A 20,457-nucleotide genomic window follows, 5' to 3' on the forward strand; every position below is an offset into this window, starting at 1 on the left:
CCTTCCTCTTGAGTTCGAATCCTTGGAGAGCCAAGAAGGGTGTGAGGGTCCCAAGCCTTTTTCCTTACAAAGTGTCCCATGAAAAGTCTCCGGACTGACTTTCGACCAAGAAGGGCAAAAGTCTCCATCAGTGGGAGTTTCATCTCTGGGCACTGCCAGTGGGGCTCTATTTGAGCTTTTTTCAAGCTTCCCAGCTCTTTTAGCCCTGGGATTTCCTGGTGGTCTCCCATCCAACCGCAATCCCAGATCTGCGCCTGCTTAGCCTTTTGCGGATGAATGGGGGTTATTCAAGTGTCGTAAAGGAGGTGGTGGCCTAAGGACGTAACGAAGGAAGCAGAATTTCCCCCTTTCTGAGGTTGCAATGGGGAGGAAAGCGGAACAAAGTTTGCAAAGTCTGTAAAAGGAGAGGAACCCCCCCCAACTGAAAACAGTCCAGGAAGTCCCGCCTCCTTCCACGTGGGCAGGAAGCGGCATCAGAACCCGCCAATGACACTTTGTGGGGTTGGGGAGATGACTCTTAATTTTCCTAGCTCTCCGGTCGCCGCTTTGGCGGACTAGTCAACCTAGCTGCCTCTCTAGGCTTCCCTCGCCTTTATGATGAAACGCGCTTGGCCCAAGCGTTTTCCGGAAATAGACCTCCAAGAGGCTAGAGCGTCCTTCTAATAAGCAACACGGTCTCTCTCTCGCTCTCCTCCTAAGTGGGGCTGCGGCCAGCGCCAATTTGGCCCACATGGCCGTGGATGATGGGAACTACTGTCCCCCCTAAAGCATTGCACAAGAGAAGACCTGGCGGGCTAGAGAACCGCCAGAAGCTCGCTTAGCCCCCCCCCGAGGAAGGCGGGGTTTCCGGCGCATTTGACCTCGTCTGGAGGCGGGGCCGGAAGTGCGTCCTGCAGACGCGGCGGGCTTCCGGCGCGGGGAGCGAGGTGACCGCGTCGCCGAGGCCGCCTTTCGGATCCTGAAAATCAGCGGCGCCTCCGATCGCCGGTGAGGAGCGCGGCGGCCTCCCGGCCCGGCCCGCCATTTCCTTCGCGGGGTCCCCGCTGGGCTGGGAAGGGCCCCTCGGGAGCTCCCGCCCGCCGCTCCCATCATCCCCGGCCGGCGCGGCTGTGGCTTCTGGGGCCCCGGGGGCGGCGGGCCTTGGCCCTCCCCGCAGCGCTTCAGCCCGCTTGGGCCCGCCTCGAGTAACGGCCGCTGCGGAGGGAGGGAGGGAGGGAGCTCGGCCAAGGGGTGTTGTTTGGGGTGGGTGGGTGTATAGATACGCAGGTCTTTGGTTATTCGGCTTTTCTCCCGCGTAAAATTGGAGGTGTCTTGGCGACCTTTCGAGGAAGTCTCATTCGTCATCTTCAGGCTGCTGTTTTCGGCTTCGTGCTTCTAGGAGCCATGTGTGGTCGCAGCTGTTTCTCCTCAGAAAACCTCAACACACAACACACACACACACACACACACATATATATATGTATGCAAAAAATTAAAATCTCGGGTGTTTTCTCGCGTCATTATAAATAAGTTGGTTAAAATATTTAAAATCCTGGTTAAAATCCCAGCTTAAAATCTTCTAAAAATCCTTACAGAGCACTCTGCAAGGTCCTTTAAAACCTCAGCTAAAATCCTGAGTTTTTCTTAAAGCAACTTTTCGACAGGCTCACAACCCTGTCATCTTCAGGCTCTGTTTCATGTAGAAGCTATGGGTTCTAAATATTTTAACCAACTTATTTATAATGACGCGGGGAAACACCCGAGATTTTACTTTTTTGCATATGCACACCCACGAAAACTTAACACACACACACACATATATATGCACACGTGTGTGTTTGTTATGCATACATATACACGTGAATACTACACAGGTAGTCCTCGACCTACAACGGTTCATTTAGTGACTGTTGGGAGTTACCCTGGCATTGAAGAAGGTGACCTATGACGGATCTCCCACTGGCACCTGATCAAAATCGGGACCCTTTGCAACTTAACTCACAGGTTATGATGGTTGCAGCGTCCCTTTGGCCACCTTCTGAGGAGCAAATTCACTGGGGAAGCCACTCAGAGTCCCTTAACAACCAGGTTACTAACCTAACAACTGCTGTGATTCACTTAACAGGTGGGGCAAGAAAAGTTATTAAATGGGGCGAAATTCACTTAACAAATGTCTCGCTTAAGAACAGAAATTTTGGGCTCAATTGTCGTAAGTCAAGGACTATCTGTGTGTATGTATGTATGTATGTATGTATATATATGTTATCAATGTACTCTCTTTGCTTTTTTCTTGTTTATTTTCTTGTCCTATTTTACTTTCAATTTCTTTCAGTTTCCTTTTTATGTTTTCGTTTTTATTATTGTGGCTGCCTAGAGTAGCCTCGGGGTCAAATAGGAAGCAAGTAAGATAATAATTATAGGGCTTTTTTCTTGACGTAAAATACAAGTAAGGACATTGGGAAAGGAAAGAAAAGAGAGGGAATAAGATGAGGGAAACGGGGGGGGGGAATAAAAAGGGAGGAAAGAGCAGTGACTTCCAATTTTTTTCGGTGCAGTAAAATCCTTAATAAAGGTATAATATCAACTTTTTAGTTTTGCCAAATAATAATCACTGTCTGTTTCTATAACAATAACCCACCGATGAACTCCTGGGATGTTGTAAACTGCTCAGAGTCCCTCAACTGTGAGATGGGCATTTTATAAATTTAATAGTAAATAAACTCCTGCAAACACAGGATCCTTTCCCCCACTCTCCCGAGTTCTTGAAAAGTAGTGGGGGGTCCTTGAAGCTTCTGGTTGCTAAGAGAAGCTGGACATGGTTTAGCGCTCATGCCCAGGGTCCTTCTGCTCCTTCCAGGCAAGCCATCCATTTCCCCTGCAGGCAGACTGATCTCTGCTTCCTTCTGTCTTTGTCCTCCCTCCTGCTCTCCAGATGGTCTTGACCCACCGCAATGGGGGACAGCGATGATGAATACGATCGCAGGCGCAGGGACAAATTCCGACGCGAGAGAAGTGACTACGATCGCTCTCGAGAGCGAGATGACCGACGCCGAGACGACTGGAGTGACAGGTGATCCCTGGGGAACAGAAGGAGGACCGGGTGGGGGAGGGGAGATGGAGAAAGGCCCAAACAGACCGAAAGCTCTTTTTTGCCTTTGGGACCACTGGACAGGCCTTCAATTTGGAAAGCAGATAGGACTAATAAAGGACAATATTTGCAGCTCAGGGTTGAAATCAGGAATCGTTGGTATTTTCTGAGCTGGGCTGTTTTCTTGCAGATATTTCATGACCAAACTAGGTTATACCATCAGTACTAGAAATGTAAGCCCCACTCTCTTCTAGCGCTGATGATGTTCCCTAGTTGGGTCTTAAAACGTCTGCAAGAAAACCACACAGCTCAGTGAGCACCAAGGACCCACAGTTCTCCTCTTCTTCCTCCTCCCCCATGAACCCCACTAATGATAGCACTAATGATATTGTCTAGCTATGGTAATGAAATATCTGCAAGAAAACAAGCCAACTCGGACACCACCAAGAAGCCCTCCAGCAGGTAGAAATATATGCAGGGTTTGGGAGCAAAGAGACCTGCACAAAATACGTTGAGGCTTTTACCCATACGTATGGAAAGAATCGTTCTTTGTCCTGCCAGTTGCCAAAAGAATATTTAGCAGGGGCTAAACCATTGTGTTACTCCAGATTAGGGGCATAGATAATGCTCCCACGATTTAGAAAGGGGAGCTAGAAGACAGTGTCTATCTGCACTCGGTTTCTGAAGTTGCGGGGGGATGGCAGGGTCAGCAGGATGCCAATATTAAAATCTTTCCTTCCGCTAGGGAATGGGACCGAGGCCGGGAGCGCCGGAGCAGAGGGGAATACCGTGATTATGACCGGAGCAGACGGGAACGCTTCTCCCCCCCTCGTCACGAGCTGAGCCCGCCACAGAAACGCATGAGACGGGATTGGTGGGTTCTCTTGCTGCGTCTTCTATGGTGCAATATTGGACTGGCCACGGCAGAGGCGCAGGTGCCCTCAGCAAGTGGGCCCAAATACCTAATTGTGACTGGGGCCGAAAAATGAACTATCCAACATGCGACAGAGTGTTAAAACAGAGCCTATAATAGAGATTTCCCTGGTTCCCTGGCTTGCGACAAATGAAGTAAAAATTATATTTACAACTTAGGTATATGTTGGTAATCTTCCTCTTAAGATTTCAGATTTTATACTTTTGTATTTTAGTATTTTATTCCTGTGTTCCTTTTTATTGAAATTCGATGCGGATGTGCCCTACGATAAAGAATAATTTGTGTCAGGCAGGCTTTGGGTCTGCCTCCCCACAGGGAACTGAGCCTCCTGCTCTGTGGCTTTAGTTGCAAGCCCCTCTCTCTCTCTCTCTCTCTCGGGAGAGGGAGGCCCTTTCTGAGCACGTGTGAAGCGGTTTCATTTCTCCTTCGGCAGGGATGAGCACACAGCAGATCCCTATCACTCTGGCTATGAGATGCCTTACAGCGGGGTCTCCACGGGCCCATCTTATGGGCCTCCCCAGCCTTGGGCACACCCTGAAATGCATGTGACGCAGCACCACATCCTCCCCATCCAAGCCAGGTAAGAGGGTTCTTGGGGCCATTCTCTGCTCGATCTATGTCTGTCTGCCTGTCTGTATCCCATCTTTATTATTTTACAAATAACTCAAAGGTGACAAACATATCTAACAAGCTTGCCGCCTCCTTTTTTCCCCACAACACCCTTGTGAGGTGGGTTGGGCTGAGAGAGAGGGATCAGCCCAGAGTCACCTGGCTGACTTTTATGCCTAAGGCAGGACTAGAACTTCCCATCTCCTGGTTTCTGGCCTGGTGCTTTAATCGCTGACCCAAACTGGGTCTTTGGTAGCTCTGAGATGCCAAAGGCAGGAGAGCTGTGCAATTCTTCTTATTCTGAGCCCATAAACTGTGACCACGGTTGATTGGAGGACTTTCTTGAGAAGGAAGCAAAGGAGCAAAGGTTTTGAGGAGGTGGCTGTGAAAAGGCTGTTCGGCAGAGGGGATTTTCAGAGAAGCCCCCGTCCCTTGGGGTATCCTGCAGCTTCTGAAACGTTTTCTTCTGCCCTTTCAGCTGCTAGCTTCAGTTTTCCTAATGAACAGTTTAGAGCTACCCTCCTGAGTTTCTTTGCCCTTGTGGCAGTCGGGATGCCACTGGGAAGGTCGTGGCGTGGCTGGCGAGGTTCTAGCCTCAAAAAACGATTCTTCTTGTTTTTACATGCTGTTTGCGCTTGCATTTTTACTCTTTATTTTGTGTGCTTTTTTTGTTTAATTCCATTCCAATTCTGAATATTCTATATTCTCTGTTCTGTTCTGTTGTGTTCTTTTTTCTATTCTCTTTTCTATTCTATTCCGTTCCTGTGCCTACTCCTCCTCTTATTCCATTCCGTTTGTATGCAGGAACACAGTGGTTTATAGTAGTGGTCTCCAAACCTACAGCTTTAAGACTTGTGGACTTCAACTCTTAGAATTCCGAATTCAGTTCAATGAACTAGAACTCAGTGGTGACTTCTAGTCCCTCCGTAGGCGTGAAAGCTGACTGGGTGCCTTTGGACCAATCACCAGGAGACGATCCACAAGCCTTAAAGCTGATGATTTTGGAGAGCCCTGGCTCACAGGTACGGATTTAATTTTCTCAACCTTCCTCTTGCTTTGACGCTTGCGATCTTCACTCTGCCTGCTTTCAATGACCTGTGTATTCTTGATGCGTAAAACAGTGGAAAGGAAGTGGTGGTTGAGAGCTAATCCCTGCTCTTCCTCCTCCGTCCAGGTTGGGGAACATTGCAGAGGTGGATCTGGGCATCGCTCCGCCCGTCATGAAGAATTTTAAGGAGTTCCTCCTCTCCTTGGATGACTCCGTGGACGAGACGGAAGCCGTCAAGCGCTACAACGACTACAAGCTAGATTTCCGCCGCCAGCAGATGCAGAATTTCTTCCTGGCCCACAAGGATGAAGAGTGGTAGGTCTCTCGTGGGCTGGGCTGCCCACCTCGGAGGGCAGGGAGGAGGGAGTTTGATGCGGGCAACTATCCAAAATGTAAAGACCCCAGGAGAGAAACGGATTTCTCAGGCATGGGCTGTTTCTGGGTTGAGACACCAAGGAGGCCAGGTTAGGCCTTTCAGCCATGGGTGGTTTTTTTTTAATTTATTTCCTGGCCTTCAGTGCCACACACCAATCCTGGCTGGTCTGAACAATGCACAGGCAGTCCTCGACTTACGGCCGCATTTCTGTTGCTAAGTGAAACATTCCTTGAGTTTTGTCCCGTTTTACCACCTTCCTTGCCACAGTTGCTAAGCGAATGACCCGGTTGTTAAGCGAATCTGGCTCTCCCCATGGACTTTGCTTGTCAGAAGGTCGCAAAAGGGAATCACGTGGCTCCGGGACAATGCGACCGTCATAAATACGAGTCAGTTGCCAAGGGTTCAACCTTCGATCAGGTGACCATGGGGGGGGGATTTGCTGTAACAGTTTTAAGTGTGAAAAAGCTGTGAGTTTGAATGGTCACTAAGTGAAGGGACGTAAGTCGAGGTCTACCTATGCATCCCCAGGTCCTTGGATTAAAAGCAGGATGGGTCAGGCATGTAGACGTGTCACCAGCAGCCAGGCCCACTCGGTGCTTCCCCTCCTGGCAGCCTCTCCTCCTCCAGAGGTTTGCCTGAAGGGGAGGGGGCTTTCCCACATCCTTGGGGTCCCGGGGTTTTGCATCTAAATAAACCAGCTGAGGCAGCACCCCAATGCGTGGCAAGCGCCCCCCTATTTACGGAAGAGCAACGTTTCCTCTGGTCTCTCGGGAGCTGTGACCCCAAATGTCCTTGTAAGCAGAAGGAAGGGGAAGCCCCTTCCCCAAGAGCACTCGTCCCACCCTTGCCCGTCATGGAGAAAGAGCGCCTGACCAGTTTCTAAATTGGGGGGCCAAAATCAAAGAATCCATTAAAGCTGGGAACATTTAGGGGGAAGCGGTTGAAGGGGGGGGAGATCAGGGAGGGAGGGGCACAAGTCTTGAGAAGTAGCAGCAGCGCATCTGAAGGGGCCAGGTGGAAGGGCTCTGGGGCCCCTCCCCATGAGAGAACAGAGGGAGGTGGGCCAGCCGGTCTCTCTCCTTCCTGGTCTTGGGGAACTTTGAAAAGTTACAGGAGGTCACAGTTTACAAATCACCTTCAACAATCCCTTTTTCTTCTCCTTTGAGCTCCTTATTTACTGGAGAGAATTCAGGGCTGGGCAAGGAGGTTTGTTTATTTTCTTAAATTTATTTGCTGCCTGTCTCGCCAAAGGGGCCACTCCAGGCAGCTTAAAAGGAAGAAAATGAAAGCAGTATAAACGGAACAGAAATAAAACAATAGAGCCAGCCAAACAGAGAAGGAAATGGGAACAGAATGAGAAACGAAGGGGGGAGAGAGACCCTTCCTCTCCTCCCTTTCAGGCCTGGCTTGGAGAGAAGCCAACCGTTTGCCCACCAGAGGCTCCGAAGGCCTCTGGGCCTCTGCTTCCCAGCCCCTTTAAGCTGCCACAGTATCTAGATTTTAAACTTTTTTTTTCTTTTTTGGCAACCAGAAGAACCAGGCAGGAGTCGGTACTGACTCCCGGGTCCCTGTGCTTTCCTGGGGTGCCATTGCCTGCTCTTTCTCAGGGCTGAGAGGGAGTGGCCGGCCCGAGCTGGCTTTGTGGCTGAGGTGGCCCTTGAACTCACCGGATCGTGGTTTGCTTTCTTAACCACAATACCAAGCTGGCTTGATAGATGAGGCTGCCTGCCGTTATACAGGCAGTCCCTGACTTATGACCGCCCGATGTACATGTAGCCAAGTGAGACATCGGTTACGTGAGTGTTGCTCCATTTTACGACCTTCCTTGCCACTGAGTAACACACTTGTTAAGTGACTCTGGCTTCCTCCATTGACTTTGCTTATTGGAAGGTTGCAAAACGTCTGGATTTTGAACACGTGGGGATGCGGCAATGGTCATAAGTGTGAAAAAATGCTCATGTCACTTTTTTCAGTGCCATCATAACTTTGAACGGTCACTAAATGAACGGTTGTAAGTCGAGGACTGCCTGTATCTTGTTTTGCCGTTGCTGTGTAATTTTCCTGGACATCCACAGAATATTTGGGGTCCCTCTGCAGGTGGGGATCCTGCCCAAAGGGCATATTCATAGCTGGGGGGGGGGGGGAAACAGGGAGAATTGCTAGCTAGGGTCGCCTTGTGTGTGGGGTGGGGGGAGAAGGGAGGTGCTAGAACTACAGGAACCCGGCTCAGGACTCCCCTCCCCACTGAGTGCCCCACGATTAAAATAGGATAGGCTGGTCCTGCCAACGTTCCACGGAAAAAATTAAAAAGAGGCCTCTTGTTTTCCAGCCCGAAGCACGGAAGAGGCTTTCCAGCGGCTAAACTCGGCTGCGGGGTTCTCCTCAGAAGCTGCTGGAGTCATTTGGGGAGGGGGAGCGGGGGGGGGCAGCTGCAAAGGCTGGAACAGCCCGGAATCCCAGGTTTTTCCAGCCCTGGGAAAACCTCGCGTGTTGGAAGGCATGGAAGCGAACCCCGCGGGCTGCGGCAGGAGGGAGCCAAGGGGTATTTGTGGAGATAAGGCACAAGGGCTCCCCCCTTCCCCAAAATCAGTGGGTCCTTTGCCCCGGCACTGGCACAAGAGAAGGCCCAAAGGATGGACGTGGGTTTTTCCCATATTCTGTGGGGGTGTCTGATGTACTTGTGTCTCTCTTCACTTTAACCACTTTTGATTTCCTTAATAGCTTTTTTTTTTTTTAATTTCCTTTTGTTTTGGATGTTAACTGTAATAACACAGCCTTTTCTCCCCTCCTCCCACGAACCTCTCGCAGGAGACTCCAAAAATCAGCCGTCCTCAACCGGGAGAATCCATAAATAAATCAAAACACACCCAAGAGCCTTGAATCTGGTTTTCTTTTTCTTTTTTTTTTTTTCCTTCCTCTCTCTGCTGGTAGTGGTGATTTTTTTTTCCTCCGTAGCTTAGCCAGTCAGGGCCTTCACTGTGCACAATGCAGTGAGTAGCTGAATGTGAATCTGTAGGAGGTAGACAGCTCAGGTTCGTGCAGGCTGGCTCCTCTTTTTCAAGTCCTGCACCCCAGCACGAGAGAGAGAGAGAGAGAGAGATTCCAATGTTCCTAAATCCGGGCGGTTTTTCTTAAAATCCGCCGAAGAAAACTCTCTTCGCTTGGAAGGCTCGCAGTGTGACTCCCTCAGTGTATGTATGACGTGTTCTGTCTTCTTAAATCAGAGCTGAGAGAAAGGAAACTAACTTTTCTAAGGGCTCGTTTCCGGTTGGCAAGGTCAAATTATATACATAGAAGGCGTGCTTTGGCTTTGGTTGTGTCCACTCGGTCCCTCCCGTTCAATTCCTGTTCCCCCTTGCCTGCAGCTTTCACAGCCCTCCCGCCGGTGCCTCTCCATCAGGTTTGGCGCCCGGGGCAGCAGAGGGCCTATCCCCAGCCCAACCAGCAGAGGGTGCAAGCTCACCACGCAAGGCGACAGCTCTCTGACCAAGGCGATCCTTCTGGGGAAGCCCAGAGAGGCAGGCTTCAGGAGGGTGGACCAGGGCTGGGTGGGGAGCGGCAGGGCCTCGCAAGCAAGCATTAGAACCCCTTGGCAACTTTAAGGCCTTTGGACCTCAACTCCCGGAATGGGGAATTCTGAGAGTTGAAGTCCAAAGGTCTTGATGTTGCGGAGGGGGAGACCCGTGCTCTAAGCGAATGCTATGAAGCAGCAGGCCCAGCTCCGTGGGGGTGTCAAGGGGGGGCTGAAATCCAGAGTGGGTCCGAGCGATGCTTTGTGGGGCCAGGGATGGGGTGCGATGCACTTCCTCGCCCGTCCCCTTTGCTCGGGGAGAGCAGCGCCTGGCCTTCCACCATATGATGGGAAACCACCACGCTCATCCTCTCACCCCAGATGCCAAGTATAGGGTGGGGACGATGGGCATTGGCATTCTCAAGCATCTGGTAGGAGAGGCAGCAAGGGAGCTGCATTGAAGGTTGAGGAGGAGGTGGCACCTCGGCTGCCCCCGTTGGCAGGAGAGCCCCCGAGATCTGCACAAAACAGCCGGGCTGTTAACCAGGATTTTGGAGTGTCCAGTATACAGTAGCCCGCCTCTGGCTGGTTCTTTTAAGGACTTCAGGTCCCTCCCGTCCATCCGTCCCCCCCGTCCGAGGCCCCCTTCTTCTCCCTGCCACTTCCTTCCCTAGCTTTGCATGTGTGGACGGTGCCCAAGGGGCAGCATGCTCTGTTCCTCTCCGGCTAAGGCGTGTCTCCCTCTGCCTTCCTCTCTGTCTGTTTCCACTCCCTTCCCTCCTCGCTTGGACCCCGTTCAGGTTCCGGTCCAAGTACCACCCGGAAGAAGCCGGACGGAGGAAGCAGGAGGCCCAGAACGCTCTCCAGAACCGGCTCAACGTCTTCCTCTACCTGATGGACAACAGCTGGTTTGAGGGCCTGCAGCTGGACATCGACAAGGCCAACGCCATCATCAAGGTCCTGGATGCCGGTAGGTGCCCAGAGGCAGTGGGCTGCGCCTGGCACTGGGTGGCTTGTTTGTTTGTTTGTTTTATTATTAAATTTATATACCGCCCTACTCCTGAAGGACTCAGGGCGGTGAACAGGCACAGAATAAAATACATAAATACGAAAGTTAGAAACAATTTAAAACCAAATTAAATAATTTAGCCCAAGACAATTAAAATCCCAATAATTTAAAACAAATTAAAATTTCAGTTTAAAAATTAAAAAGAAAGGGGAGAAAATTAGGCCAGGCCGTCTTGCTGGAATAGGAGGGTCTTAAGAGCACGGCGGAAAGTGCGCAGGTCCGGGATCCTCCGTATCTCTGGGGGGAGCTCGTTCCAGATAGTGGGTGCCCCCACAGAGAAGGCCCTCCCCTTGGGGGCCGCCAGTCGACACTGCTTGGCTGACGGCACCCGGAGGAGCCCCTCTCTGTGAGAGCGTACTGGCCGGTGGGAGGCTGTTTGTGGTACTGGCGGTCCTGTAAATAACCAGGTCCTAAGCCATGGAGCGCTCTAAAGGTGGTAACCAGAACCTTGAAGCGCACCCGGAAGGTGTTAGCCGCAGCAGCAACAGCAGCCCTCGTTTGCGGTTCCCTCACCCCTGGTGGTGGAGGACCCTCCTCCATGTTGGGAAGATGCCTGGAGTCTTCCGTGGTGGGTGAGAACCGGGTAGGGACGGGGCTAGGGGTGGTATTCACTTACCTTAGCTACTTGCAAATTTGAGCGCCTGAGCCACCTCCACGCGTGCGCAGAGTGTCAAAAACGGGACATGATGATGTACGGGCAGGTGGGCGGAGCCTCCCGCAGCCACCGCTACCAGTTTGCCCAAACCTTTTTTGTTTTATTATTATTAATTTTATTAAATATACGATTTAAAAACATTAGACTTAGTGCGACTTGTCTGGTACATACTTTTCTAACAGTTTTTCTTTCATGTAAATTACAATATAACATCATGCGTATTCCATATATGCTTTTTGTACATTCAGTCACACTTCAGTTACATACATATTCCCTTCGTACCTATTCAAATCCAATTTATTCCTATCTAATATTTCTTAATTTTTTAAAATTTATTTTTCTCCCCTTTCCTTCACTCTGTTCTAATTCTCTCTCCCTACATTCCTCCTTTTCTCTAGCCATTTATAAAATGTATTCCAGGTTACATAGAATTCTGATTCATCTTTATCTTTGAGCTCCTTTGTTAACCTGTCCATTTCTGCACAGGTCAATATTTTGTTGATTATTTCTACCTCCTGTGGGTTCTCTCTGCATTTCCAATTTTGTGCGAATATCAACCTCGCTGCCGTTAATATGTGTACCATTTATTTATTTATTTATTAATCACATTTCTATACCGCCCTACTCCCGAAGGACTTACCTACCATAAGATATATTTCTTCTTTTTTTGTAATTATCCCTTATTATACCCAGAAGGAAGAGTTCTGGCGTCATATCTATCGTCTGGTTTAACATCTCTTCTAGCCACTGTTTTATTTGGCAGCAAAAGTCCTTGGCTTTCGGGCACCCCCACCACATATGATAATAAGTGCCTAGTGTTGCTTTACATTTCCAACATTTTGGTGAGCAATTTTTGCACGTCTTGGCTAGTCTTGTGGGTGGGTAGTGCCACCTTGTAAAACATCTTGTATTGATTTTCTTTATATGCAGTGGCTAGGGTAAGTTTTCTGTTCCTTTCCCATTGTTTTTGCCAGCTATCTAGATCTATGCCATACCCAAAATTCTTACTCCAGGTGAGCATGGTCTCTTTTCACTTGCTCTTCTATCATGTCATAATCCAGTAAATATTTATATAATTTCCTAATCATCTTCACATCTGCCGCTTGTAGGATTTCGTCCCAATTCTATCGTTTCTGTCCGGTCCTTATGCCCCATTCATTTTTATCTCTCATGTATCGGGATTGAATCTGAAGATATGCCCACCGTTCTAGTTATCTCTCTTCTTCTTGCAAGTCCTGTCTAGACCTCCTTTTTCATTCAATATGTCTTTATACGTGGTCACTCTTCCTAATTTCATGAAATTAGGATGTACCAACATCTCCAGAGTCGACAGCCAATTGGAAATTTCAATAGAATTTTGTTTCTTAGTTTTAATCCAAACGTCCAATAGAGCTCTTCTGATGAGGCCCAAACCGGATAGAACCAGCTGAATCACACCTCTGGACAGGGCAGAGCCAGGCTCCTTGCCTCCCTGGGGCTTTGAGGGAGAGCGGAGGGCCAGGTCTCCAGCTGCCATGGAGGACTCCATCCGATTCACGGCTTTTGCCTCCGCAGCTGTCATCAAGATGGAAGGCGGGACGGAGCACGATTTGAAGGTCTTGGACCAGGAGGAGGAAGAGGAGCGTCCGGAGAAGGCTGAGCCTGGGAAGAAGGAGGAGAACCGGCTGCCGGAGCAGGAGCGAAAAGTATCCGAGAAGGAGGAGAAGAAAGAGGAGGCCAAGAAGGCCAAGGTGGGGAGGGGAGGGGGGAGGAGATGCACTGGGTGGGGGGGCAAGGCCTCCTACCACCCCCACCCCGGCTGAGCACCAGGTTGGTCTCTGACTGACTGAACAGGCCTCTTTTGCAGACTGCCGAGGAGGAAGCTGTGGAGGAGAAAGGCAAAAAGGAGGAAGAGGAGAAAAGGGGGGAGAAGAAAGAGGAGCCTGAGAAGGAGGCAAAGAAGGTGGGTGAGTGGGGAGGGGTCCCTCCACCTCTACCAGATATCCATCAGGTCAACTCTGTGTATGTGTACAAGAAGAGGGAGGCCAACCACATGGGATGATGGAGGACATCTTTGGGGGGGGGGGGGAGAAATGACCTGGTTTGTCCCAGGAGACCAACCTCTGAAGGAGGGAATACCTGCAGGCCTCCTCATTTCCAGCTCTTTTGGGGCGGGGGCAGTAATAGGAATGCGGAGACACATACAGCCCTCTCCCTTCCTTCCCTCCCTCCCTCCCCAGGGTTCCAGGCCAAAGTGACTATGGGGTGGGGGGGAAGGTCTTTGGTCCCAAGGAAGCATGCCTTCTCCTTTCCAGACCACCCACAAGCACAAGCGGAAGCGCAGTGGGAACGACAGCTACGATGAGGGGAGCGTTTCAGAGTCCGACAGCGATTCCGAGAGCGGGCGCCCCCAAGGAGAAGACAAAGGTGAGGGGGGAGGCCCCAGGGTGAGGGTCTCGGGGGGGTCCCAGGCCCTGGAGGGAGAGGCCCGGCCTGATCTGCGTCCTGTGCGGCCACAGACAAGAAGCCCAAGGAGGAGCCGGCCGGCCCAAAGGACGGGGAGGGGTCCCCCAAAGGCAAGGAGAAGGACGGGGAGCCCAAGCCTCGCGCTCTGCACAAGACCTGCTCCCTCTTCGTGCGCAACATCGCCCCCAATATCCCCCAGGCTGAGATCGTGGCGGTGAGTGGGGGGAAGCGAGTGGAGGGGGGTGGGTGGGCAGGCAGGCGGATTGTGCATCCATCTCAACACACCTTTTCTGCTTCCTCAGTTCTGCAAAAGGTACCCCGGCTTCATGAGAGTGGCCCTTTCAGACCCTCAGCCGGAACGGAGGTAAGTCTCAGCGGTCCTTCCACCCCATCCCCAGCCTGATTATTTTAAGTCAGGGTGAGCTTTATTGAAGCAGTGACGCCCCCACCCCCACCCCATCCTGCTATCTGTGCAGAAATAAATTCCCTCTCCAGCCTGTGGGGGGGGGGGAGTGCTCAGTTGCAGCTGTTTCCCCTTGTTTTAGAAAAGCCCCCCCCCCCCCTTTGAGGTGAGGAAGGGATAATATAAGGATTGTAAGCCACCCAGAGTTGCCCTGAGTGAAATGGGCAGCCAATTAATGTTATGGGTGGGAGGGAGGGAATGGAAGGAAAGAAGGAAGGAAAGAAAAAGAAAGGAGGGAGGGAGGGAATGGAAGGAAAGAAGGAAGGAAAGAAAGAAAAAGAAAAAAAAGGAGGGAAGGAGGAGGAAAACGAGGAAGGAAGAGGAAGGAAGAAATATTTTTTGTTCTTGGTCATTTCCTAAAATCCAGAAGAGCCGGGCGCATATGGCTCAGCTGCCTGGGTTTGCTGGGTTCCTGCCAGGGCCTGGGTCTGCAGCACCCCTTCCCTCACCAAACAGCCCCCCCCAGAGCTCCCCCCTCTGGACCTGCAGTGCTGTTCTGGCCAGGGAGGGGTGCTGCGGCCCCTGCCCCTTGCAAATAAGGGGCAAGGGGGGGGGGTTGCCTCTCTGCCTGCCGGACACCCAGCAGAGCCTCCGAACGGTCCTTCTCCCCTCCCCAGGTTTTTCCGGAGGGGCTGGTTGACCTTCGACCGCACCGTCAACATCAAGGAAATTTGTTGGAATCTCCAGAATATTCGGGTAAATTAGGAGGGGGGGAGGAGAGAGAGAAGGCGGGGGGGGGGCTTGGTGCTCCCCGACCTGGCCCTTCAGAATCGCCCACTTCTCTGGGGGGGGGCAGAGTGGGCGTGTGGGGAGGGTTCCTGCCCCTCACCTGCCTCCCCCCCTCCAGCTGCGAGACTGCGAGCTGAGCCCCGGCGTCAACCGGGACCTGACCCGCCGTGTGCGCAACATCAACGGCATCACGCAGCACAAGCAGATCCTGCGCAACGACATCAAGCTGGCGGCCAAGCTCATCCACGCCATGGACGACCGGACCCAGCTGTGGGGGGCCGGAGAGGCCAAGCTGCCCTCCGAAGTGTCGGTGAGTCTCGGGGAAGGCGCTGCTGGCACACCTGCCCCGTTTTACAACCTTTCTCTGCCCCCGTTGATCGGTGGGAATCGCTGCCATTTTTAAGGGAGTCACACGGTTGTTAGGTGAATCCGAGTCCCCCCTCGACTCTGCTTGTCAGAAGGTCCCCAGATCCCGTGACTTTGCAGCGGTCGTGCAAAGAAACAGTCACCTGTCCCTTTTTCTAGCGCCTTTGTAGCTTGAAATAGTCACCAAACGGTCGGTTGTTAGCCAAGGACCCCCTGCGTGACCAGGGGAAGGGGCCGCGGTGGCAGCCGGGCAGAGGTGCGGGCGAATGTGGGGCTGCCCCTCACCCCGCGTCCCCCCTCCCCAGAACCTGCCCTCCCAGAACCCTATCCTGAAGAACATCACCGACTACCTGATTGAGGAGGTCAGCGCGGAAGAGGAGGAGCTGCTGGGCCGAAGCGGGGAGCCATCCGAAGAGACCCCCAAAGAGGGGAACCCGGCCGAGATCACAGTGGAGAGGGACGAGAAGCTGGTGAAGGTGAGCCCTGCGTCCGGAGGGAGGGAGCTGGAGGGGCCTCCCCCACATGTGGCACCAGGCGGCCTGAGCCTCTCCCCATTTGTGCCACGCAGGTCCTGGACAAGCTGCTGCTCTACCTGCGCATCGTCCACTCGGTCGACTACTACAACACCTCCGAGTACCTCAACGAGGACGAGATGCCCAACCGGTGCGGGATCATCCATGTGCGGGGGCCCATCCCGCCCAACCGCGTCACCCACCGCGAAGGTACGGGGCCTCTCTGCCACCCGCCACGCTCCCTGGGCGCCTCTTTCGCTGCTGCCATAGAAAGAAACACGGGTGTGGGTGGGTGTCCTCACCTTACGACCAACGCTGAGGCCAGAGTCTCTGGGGCTAAGCAGGGCGGTTGTGAACGGAGCCTTTTTTCCTTAACCCGGAAACCCAATGGTCCCGGAAATCACTTCAGTCGGTAACTGTATCGGGCGATGGTTAAGCAAACCCGGCTCCCCCCCAATGACAGCTAGTTGGGAATGGCGACCCCTTTGACCCCACGGATACTGCCACAGAGGTCAAGGCCTGCCGGTTGGCCAGTGCCCGGGGTTCCCATCCTTTGCCTGGAGATGCCAGGGGAGGCGCAAGTGGGGTGAGGATGGCAGGAGGCCCCTTTTCTCAGTGCTGTTGCGACCGCAAATGGTCGCTGAACAGATGGTTGTAGGTCGAGGACTGCTTGCACAGGTGGTGCTCCACTTTATTTATTTATTTACTTACTTACTTACTTACTTACTTACTTACTTACTTACTTATTTATTTATTAGTTTGATTTATATGCCGCCCTTCTCCAGAGACTCAGGGTGGCTTACAATGAGTTAAGCAATAGCCTTAATTCTTTTGTATATTTTATACAAAGTCAGTTTATTGCCCCCACAATCCGGGTCCTCATTTTACCTACCTCAAAAGGCTGGAAGGCTGAGTCAACCTTGAGCCTGGTGAGAATTGAACTCGCAGTAATTGCAGGCAGCTGGCAGCTAAATACTACTTGAACAGTAGTTTAGTCCACTGCACCACCAGGCTCCTTACGACCACAATGGAGCCCAAAATTTCCATCGCTCTGTGAGACAGTCGCTAAGTGAGTTTTGCCTTATTTGATGACCTGTCTTGCCACAGTTGTTAAGTGAATCACGGCCGTTCTTAAATTAGTCACGCGGTTGTTAAGTGAGTCTGGCTTCCCCGTTGACTTTGCTTGACGTCAAAGGAGATCACGTGACCCCGGGACACTGCGACCGTCGTAAAAATGAACCGGTTGTCAAGTGTCCCAATTTTGGTCAGGTGACAGGGATGTTGCGGTGGTCGTAACTGTGAAAAATGGTTGTAAGTCACTTTTTTCAGTGCCCTTGTAGGAACCATCACTAAATGAATGGTTGTAAGCCGAGGACTGCCCCAAGGTGGGGCTGGGGAGTGGAACACAGAAGCCGCCTCTTGGGATTCCATCCGGAAGACCCTCCGCCCTGCCAGCCCTAGCAGGGTCCGCGGTCAAGAGTGGGCCGGGGTCTGCCTCTGGATGAGCCCCTCTGCCCCGGGGGTTGTGCCGGGGGGGTCTTTGGGGGTGGAGGGGCAGAGCTCCCCCCTCTGAGGAAGGTGGGGCCCTGTGGGACGGACTCCTTGCCCTTCCAGTGGCCGAGTGGCAGAAGGCCTTCGAGGATAAGCTGCTGCCCCTCTTCAGCATCCGGGAGTCCCTGTCGGAAGAAGAAGCCCTCAAGATGGGCAAGAAGGACCCCGAGCAGGAAGTGGAGAACTTCGTCACCTCCAACACCCTGGAGCTGGGCAAGGACAAGTGGCAGTGCCCGCTCAGCGGGAAGAAGTTCAAGGTGCGCCTTCCTTCCCCGGGAGACCGGCACCTCGTTTGGCAGGCAAGGCCAGGCTGCCCCGAGCACCAGCCCCGGCTCTCCTGACACCCTCCTCCCCTCCCCTCCCCTCCCCGCCAGGGCCCTGAGTTTGTGCGCAAGCACATCTTCAACAAGCACGCTGAGAAGATTGAGGAGGTGAAGAAGGAAGTGGCCTTCTTCAACAACTTCCTGATGGACGCCAAGCGGCCGGCCCTGCCCGAGTTCAAGCTGAACCAGCCGCCCGTCCCCGGACAGGGTGAGTCGGGGGGAGGGAGACCCTCGGGGCCCTGCCTGGGAGTGGGAGAAACCCCTCCCCAGCAAGCCCCAGAGCCCCTCTTACCACATGTGGCAGACGAGAACGGTGGCAAGGAGGCGGCCAAGGAAAGCCCCCACTCCTGCCCAGCTGGTTCCTCCATCCCTTCCTGGTCCCAAGCATGCTGGTGCTCCCCTGACAGGGGCCAAACGTTGCCTTCCTTTGCCCTCCTCAGGCCTGGCACCAGGGTTGCCCTACCCACCGCAGGCCCCCCAGGGACTGATGCCCTATGGACAGCCACGCCCGCCCATCCTGGGATACGGAGGTACGTGAGATAGTTCCACTCCTGGGCAGCCAGTGGGAGGCAGGGACGGAGGTGCTGCGGTCTGCAGGCCCCTCACCTAGTGGGCATCCTCTGGAGAGGCTGGGCTTCCCCTCCAGGGCCCCTTCAATGGGGGGGAGGGGAGAGGACTCTAAAATGGGCAGGGCTGCCAGGTCTGATGTACACCTTAAACAGGCGACTAGAGTTTCCCTCTCTTAGTTATAAGTCATACCATTCTGTTTTGTCCAGAATGGGATAGAATCTCCCAATCGAGCAGGGGTTGGACTTGATGGTCTCCAAGGTCCCTTCCAATTCTGTAGTAAGTTCAAAGGAGGTCACCGTTTCTCCTTCTCTCTTCCCAGGCGGTCCTCCGTACCCCCCGGCTCCCTATGCCGCCGGGCGGGGCAACTACGACACCTTCCGAGGGCAGGCTGGATACCTGAATAAGCCACGGAACAGGTAGCTAGGAGGGAATCCTCCCCGTCACCTGTGCGAGAGGCAGGGCTGGGCCCCAAACCTCCCTGGTCACCACAGTATAAAAAAGATGCTGAGAGTCTGGAAAGAGTGCAGAGAAGAGCAGCTAAGAGGGTTGAAGGCCTGGAGACTAAGTGGTCTAAAAGGATGGGGGTCTGGCCAGTCTAGGCAATCGAAGGACTTGGGGGGACCTGATAAGCATCTTCCAATATTTGAGGGGCTGCCACAAAGAAGAGGGGGGGTCAACTTATTCTCCAAAGCACCTGAAGGTGGCACCAGGACGCAACGGATGGAAACTAATCAGGGAGAGAAGCCACCTAGGAGGGATTTCCTGACAGTGAGGACAATTAACCAGTGGAACAACTTGCCACCAGAAGTGGTGGGTGCTCCAACACTGGAGGTTCTTAAGAAGAGACTGGACAGCCACTTGTCTGGAATGGTGTAGGGCAGTGAGGGCTAACCTTTTTGCCATCTTGTGCCAAAAGCGGTGGGGGTGGGGGGGAGGTCGTGCACACCCATAATTCTATGCGCCATGCGCGTGCAACCCCCAGCACTCCCCTGTTTTTGGCACGTGATGGCACAATGCCCCCGGTCCCACTGGAAGTTGGCAAACAAGCCATTTCCAGCCTCTGGAGGGCCTCCAGGACTGTGGGGAAGGCTGTTTTTGCCCTCCCCAGGCTCCTAGAAAGGCTCTGGAGCCTGGGGAGAGTGAAAAACGGGCCTTTCCCCCTGGAGGCCAGAAACAGCCTGTTTCCTGACTTCCGGTGGGCCCAGAAGGCCCGAAAATCAGTGGCTGGCGTGCACATGGACTCCCGAGCTGAGCTCGCATGCCCACCAATATGGCTCCAGGTGCCACAGATTCGCCATCACGGGTATAGGGTTTCCTGTTTGAGCAGGGGGTTGGACTATAAGACCTCCAAGGTCCCTTCCAACTCTGTTATTCTCTTACTCTCTTCAGGATGGTCCGAGGAGACCCCCGCGCCATCGTAGAGTACCGAGACTTGGACGCACCTGAGGACGTCGACTTCTTCTGAGCCCCACCGCCTTGGCTTCACATCCCCCCACCCCCCCTCCCTCGCTTTTTTTTTAAAACAACGCCGTCATCCCGCTCGCCCCTCCCTGTGTGTGTGCGTGTGTGAAGCCAGGTCCGGATCCGTGTCTTTGAGATCCGTCCGCCAGTTTTACATGTTTAGCTGTATTTGGATTTCAATAAAAGCCTCTCCGTTTCCAGGGCTCTGCTGTCTTTGCTCACCGTTACCTTACGGGGTATCTGTGCCAACGAAGGCCTCCCTGGCCAAGCAACCTGCTGCCCCTCCCCCCCCTCCACTGAAGGTGTTTGGGAATGGGGGCTGCTGACCAGGGACCCCTTTGGCCCTTGAGAAGTTGGACTCTGGGGGAGGGGGGTTGTGCGCCTCACTTTGGGGGTTTAGATAGGAATTGCATGTTTTCCCTCCCTTTCCTGGTCCACATTGGAGCATTTGAACATTGGCTTGCAATGTTGAACATGGCCCAGGGCAGGGGTGCGGAACGATGGCCCCTTGATGACTGGTGGACTTCAAATCCCAGAATTCCCGAGCTAGCCAAAATCTGGGATTTGAAGTCCACCAGTCATCAAGGGGCCATCGTTCCCTGCCACTGGTCTAGAGTATGCCAGCTGGAGAATTCTGGGAATTGAAGTCTGCAGGTCTTAAATGTTGGCGAGGTTGGAGAGTCCCGTTTTAAACGAATAAATAAAATCTGGAAAGGCATCAAAAGTTGCTTTTCCTGCACTGACTGACCTCTGTATGAGCTCAGAACA

General features: G+C 52.9%; 1 protein-coding gene across 1 annotated transcript; it reads left to right on the plus strand.

The window, feature by feature from the left end:
* The first annotated feature begins 902 nt into the window (after positions 1-902).
* Positions 903-19,889, plus strand: SRRT (serrate, RNA effector molecule). Its single transcript, XM_070954643.1, has 20 exons — positions 903-987; positions 2,912-3,049; positions 3,813-3,941; positions 4,435-4,581; positions 5,785-5,973; positions 10,346-10,515; positions 12,824-12,999; positions 13,116-13,211; positions 13,564-13,675; positions 13,768-13,928; positions 14,017-14,078; positions 14,795-14,873; positions 15,025-15,216; positions 15,578-15,748; positions 15,841-15,994; positions 17,399-17,592; positions 17,710-17,866; positions 18,099-18,188; positions 18,548-18,644; positions 19,618-19,889. The coding sequence occupies exons 2-20, from the start codon at positions 2,931-2,933 to the stop codon at positions 19,691-19,693; spliced, it is 2,571 nt and encodes an 856-aa protein (XP_070810744.1). The 5' UTR covers positions 903-987; positions 2,912-2,930; the 3' UTR covers positions 19,694-19,889.
* Positions 19,890-20,457: the final 568 nt, after the last annotated feature.

This window comes from Pituophis catenifer, unplaced genomic scaffold (assembly GCF_029215685.1).
Source record: "Pituophis catenifer annectens isolate HBS135680 unplaced genomic scaffold, rPitCat1.0.hap2 SCAF_15, whole genome shotgun sequence".
Lineage (NCBI taxonomy): Eukaryota > Metazoa > Chordata > Lepidosauria > Squamata > Colubridae > Pituophis > Pituophis catenifer.

Excerpts from the sequence above, each read along its gene's own strand:
- SRRT (XM_070954643.1), top strand. The coding sequence starts at position 2,931 with ATGGGGGACAGCGATGATGAATACGATCGCAGGCGCAGGGACAAATTC. Across the intron at positions 14,874-15,024 it reads GGAATCTCCAGAATATTCGG|CTGCGAGACTGCGAGCTGAG; the intron begins GTAAATTAGGAG and ends CCCCCCCTCCAG. Across the intron at positions 17,867-18,098 it reads GCCGCCCGTCCCCGGACAGG|GCCTGGCACCAGGGTTGCCC; the intron begins GTGAGTCGGGGG and ends TGCCCTCCTCAG.